General features: G+C 45.5%; 1 protein-coding gene across 1 annotated transcript; it reads left to right on the top strand.

Moving 5' to 3' along the window:
- Positions 1 to 534: 534 nt before the first annotated feature.
- LOC133907233 (F-box/FBD/LRR-repeat protein At1g16930-like) lies at positions 535 to 3,464 on the top strand. Its single transcript, XM_062349238.1, is given in 4 exon segments — positions 535 to 1,371; positions 3,033 to 3,092; positions 3,094 to 3,186; positions 3,282 to 3,464. Coding segments are annotated over 4 exon segments (1,173 nt in total).
- Positions 3,465 to 5,402: the final 1,938 nt, after the last annotated feature.

The raw sequence follows: 5,402 nt of genomic DNA, 5'->3' as shown, positions 1-5,402 counted from the left end.
TTAACTTCTATTATAATATACTTTCATAGATGTTAGAAAATTGAAATATTATGAAACTACTTTCGTACATCATCTTCCAAAAGTTAAGAAATAAATTACATGGTCGAAATTCATTTTAAATAGTTTATTGAATGACTTTTTCCTCCATGACCGAAGGGATTACCGGACTACTACTTGAAAAAAAGAGTAGATAAAGAGGTACCCTTACAAAGAGGCAGGCATTCTGATAAAAAAAAGAACACAAAAGGGAGGTATCCCGTTCTCATTCCGTGGGCGGGGGCAGGGCAGGGCAGGCAGCAGGCTACCAACGCACGGCTTGCTCCCCCTTCCCTTTCCTATTCGATTCGATGGTTACCATTTCCATCAAAAAATTTATGCTGATTCCTATCACCGTCTCCATTCTTGTTCCGATGTGCGGATTCATGGCTCCTTAAATCTCCATTTCGCCATGCTGCAGCTTGCCTGATCACCACCTGTTTGACGAATTGCCCCTGTGATCCCGACCTCATGGACGACACGTCTGGCGACACGCACATGGCGCCAGCGCGCGTTCCTGGCGCCGGGTGCAGGATCAACGCTCTCCACAACGACGTCCTCCTCCGCGCCATCTCCTTTCTGGACGCTCGCCAAGCCCTGCACACGTGCGTGCTGTCGCGGCGGTGGCGCGACCTCTGGCGCTCCATGCCACGCATCAACGCATCGCGTCACGAGTTCGACAGCATCGCTGACACCAAGGAGGAGGGCGACGTGCTTTTCAAGATGTTTGTCAACCGATTCCTGATGCTCCATAACCCCACTGCCTTGGACGAGTTCAATCTCTGGTACCCCGTACCAGATGGGGATTCAATCGACTGGGATACCGAATCAGAAGATGCTAACCTCTGGATCGGCCATGCTTTACAGTGCAATGCTAGGTCTGTCAACGTTTCCATATGGGACGCTAGATTGTATCTCGATTCGGCAGTGTTTACTTCGAAGTGCTTCTTGACAAGCCTGGAGCTTTCCTGTGTTGCTTTGTTCCTCGGCTTCTTTAAGAGCCTCCAAATGGGCTGCACAGTATTGGAACGTCTCATGTTACATGATTGTGCCATTTCTGACATTGAGATTTCCTCCCAGACACTGAAGGTTTTCACAATTGATGTCGGGTGCAACTTCACATTTTCTGAACGGGCTTCTATTTCAATACCAAGCCTAATTAATCTTGGCTACTTTCCTTACCAAAGAATGCTACCTTTACCGACAAACATGGCATCTTTAGAGACAGCATCAGTTTCAGTTGGTACCGTTCATGCTCCAGTTGATGGCATCTGTCAATTTCTCAGAGGCCTTTCTGATGTTACAAATTTGGAGCTCTGTTATGAAGGAGAAACGGTACGCTTCTTGATTTGACATTGCACATCTATGCTGATATCTGTTAGTTGAAGTCTGAAACCTAAGCATGGCATTTAGTCTTTGTTCTGTTGCAAAACCAAGCGCTCGATAATTTATTCTGATGTCAGCATGTATCTAGGGATGATTAAAGCTCTCAAGTTCCATAGTCTAGTTCTTACACTCAATTCGTTTGTAGATTCACTAAACAGTTGACCGAACATTACCGTAGTTGGTGGTTTGACACAGGAATGGTAATTAGGAGTTGTAACATCTACCTGTCCTATCGTGGATACAATATATACGTGGCCAGAGTTGAAAATGCTTCTTGTCCTACAGCAGGGTGATTATTTAACTTCAGCATCTCCGTTACTGCATATAGATGTGAAATTGAAGGCCCCATGCAAACATCAAGTGCATCAATTGTTAGTAGCAGTGTTACAAGGACACGCGAGTCCAAAAAATTTTTGCCGCGTCGATGTGTATCGCTGTTTCAACTCGCGTCGGACGTGGTGCAACACACATCCGATACGCTGCGGCCGTGTCCAAGGCTAGGGAGAGGAGGAGACAGACCTGCGACATGCCAACATCGGAGAAGCCACGTGCCGCCACCACTATGATCCGTGCTGCCGGCTGCCGCCGCTGCCACCTAGATCCTAGAGCTGGAGGCACTTGACCACCCGCTCGAACATGGCGGCTGTGGCGGCGGAGAACCGGAGACATGGAGGCCGCACTCCCATGAAGCGGGGAGAGGCCGGGAGGGGAGGAGGTTAGGAGGCAGGGAGACAGGGAGAGGAGGGGATGGGAGGGGAGGAGGTCGAGGCTGGGAGAGGGCAGACCGACAGAGCAGAGAGGAGTAGCGGACAGTGACAAGCAGGAGGCGATAGAAGTCGGCCAGTTGGCCAATCGGGAGGATGATTCAGGAGGGGTTGCATGAGTAATTGAAGCCCTACTGGGCTAGTGGGCTGCAGGGGAGGGATATGTTGGGTTGGGCTGACCCAATTCCTTTTTATTTTCTCTTTTTGTTTTCCTTTTCTATTTTTCTGTAGCTTTTGTGTAGTTTGATTGCATATCTTTTGTAACTACAAAACTACAACCAAATGTTTTGACGTGTGTTAATCACAAATTAATGTGTTATTTCAGAAATACTGATATTATTTACTAATAAAAATATAAATAATGCATTTTTAATATAATATTAATATAAATTAGACGAATCTCCGAATCCTATTTACTAGAGTTTGCTGAATCGAACACCTGCACCCAAGTCGAATTCTGACACCCACACCCGTGTCCCGGTAACACTGGTTAGAAACCCATCCCCAACAGTAACAATCCAGCAGATTGATCCCCTAAGCCTTTTCTTCTTTTCACCAGTGTATCTACCTAAGTCACATGGAAATCATTCATGATGATTACCAACTACATGTGCTCTAGATTATTGACTTTATCTTTGGAAAATAAGCAGAGTATTCTGTGTGGGTTATTTTTGTCAAACATGATTTCTGCTTATGTTTGTGTTTTGCTCATAGATTGTGTTCTGAAGATACAGTTTAACTCAAAAAATTTGCTCCCTCCTAATTCTTTTGGCAACTTTGGCTAAGTCAGGAAAAATTTCTAGAATGGATTCTATCTCACATCCTAATCCGTTGAACTTCGTACAGGAGATGGAAAAGAATTTTCAGTGGTGCCCAAAATTCAACAATCTTACAATCCTGACCCTTTGGCAAATGGTGTCTCTGTGCAGACTTGTATGCATTGATAGTCTTCCTTCAGAACTCGCCTAATCTGTTGAAGCTAACTCTGGAACTCAGAGGGGTACATGCTTCTTTCCACATGTTTATTGATCCTTGTATGAACGTTTATGCATGTGGCATCAAGGTTAAACTTGTTTGCTTTTCATGCTGCAACAGAGTCCAGATACATATAAAAAATTCATTGGTGAGCTACAAGAAAGATCTTGTGATCAGCTTAAGATTGTTGAAATTGTTTGCTCGGAGGATTGGGAGAATGATCCCGTGCTCAACAGCCTGGAGAAGCTTTTGCTTGAGAATGGCATAACCTCTGGTCAGATCAACATCATACACTGGATGTAGCTCAGATTTTGTTTGTATGAAGCACTGGAACCAGTCACTGGTTCAGGCGTTCATCAGTGGCTCATTATGATATGCATGTTTTGTTCTTATTTGTGCCCTACCAAGTAGAGAACTGAGAACATCTCACGCCGTGGACGACCGGAAATGGACCGGAAATGGGATCTGGGGAAGGGAACTACTCTGCTTGCATTTCCTTCAGTGAATGATCCAACTTCACAAAGACACCATATGTTAGTGCGTTCCAGCTTTTGATGCGGCAAGCAGCGCCCAAGAAAAGAACATAGAGAACGGGTCTTCTTTCGAGAAGCATTCCCCTGCCATTGGGGCCATGTTCTCTATTAGTGGTGCACCCCTGGTCATTACTGTGATCTTGAAGCCCTTGCTAGGAGCTAGTCGGTACAGCTCACTACTAAAGAAGGTTTTGGCATGCTTCGACTTATCCCACTGCCCGCTGATATGTACATGGCAATAGAAGACTATACCCACTTTTTCGAAGGAAGATCTCAATGGTCGGGAAACTTCTACTTTCGACCTCTCGTTCTACCGATGGATCGGGTAGTCCGGAGATGCTAGCTGCTAGGAATAAAAAAGAAGAGCCTCGGTTTTACCGGGAAAAAAAATGGATATGATGGAAAGCAGGTATATCAGTACTTGGAATGAAGCTGGTAGATATGCCGTAGGCCGCTGTAATTGAGAGCAAGGGACTAAAGCATCGAAGAGACCCTGTCAGGCTCCTTCCCCCCCAAAACAAACTGTACGTGGGAGTTTCCCTTCATACGGCTCGAATCATTCTCAGATGCCCCGAGAGGCATCTTTCCTTATGATCTGGTGGTTCACACGTGCGCAAACGAGGACCGGAGGAATATGGTAAAAGCTATGCTCAAAAGTAGGTGGTCGACAACATTGGTATCCCTTGCCAACTCTTGACCAGAGATACAAAGCACCTGCAGCTGAGGCACATCTCAGTAGCTTGCAGGAAGAGAAAGATGGACTTAAACACTATAGATCTTCGCGTGATCCACTTTACAATCATCCAAATATGATACGTTATTCAAATCCTTATACTCACTATATTTTTCTCGAATATATAATAAAAAGCTACTAATAGCTTCCGTTAAATGATGAAACATTTTCAGGGTCAATTTTGTTTTTCTATTAAAAATAGGTAAGGATTTATTCATTTTTTATATTCCGTACCTGGTTGGAAGGTAAGTTGGTGGTTGGTTAGGGGTCTTTCCCGCGTGGAGCCGTCAGAGGCTTATTTGGCCGATATGACTTCCTGAAATTCTTTCTTGAGCTCAACAAAAAATGGAGGGGTTGGCATCCCCTTGGCAAGGGGATGGGTGGCCTCCACTTGTCCCTCGTTCCGGTCTTACCTTCCTTCGAGTCTGATCTCGGGAAGGTGCTTAGGCGAGCCCCTAATTCAAGGTAGGGATTCCTGGAGGGATTCCCTCGATAAAAGGTATTCTTCCCTCTATTTTACTGGAGAAAATAGAGGTGGCAAGTACTAAAAGGAAGGACTTTACCCCAAGGTTGAGATTTTTTTTATTAGTCATCATATCTTGAAGCGGGCCAGAATAAAGGATTCGCGATATGAAATTACATTACTAGAATATTCTTAGTTATATAGTGAAAAAGTATTTATTGTGATTAGATTATTTCGACACATACCTGCCTCGCGACCAGAGGAGACTGGTCGTGGGGTTTGCTCCTGTGACCTGGGGACTGGTCGTGGAGCTCGGTCGGAGAGTCTGATTGCATGGTCGGAGAGTCGTGGTAGCTCCGGGTGGGGCTACCACCGAAGAAACCCGTTCCTCCAGAGCTTGCGATCCGTGAGCTCTCCTTGGCGTCGGGAGCATGGATGCCTCAGCTGCCTCCTAGAGCCTTCGGATCCTAATCCGATGTCCTCAGTTTGGGACAAATCGGCTCTGTCTAGGT

The sequence above is a fragment of the Phragmites australis genome, chromosome 24 (assembly GCF_958298935.1).
Source record: "Phragmites australis chromosome 24, lpPhrAust1.1, whole genome shotgun sequence".
NCBI classification, from domain to species: domain Eukaryota; kingdom Viridiplantae; phylum Streptophyta; class Magnoliopsida; order Poales; family Poaceae; genus Phragmites; species Phragmites australis.
The sequence above is the reverse complement of the archived record's forward strand: the minus strand, read 5'-3'. Positions and strand labels throughout refer to the sequence as shown.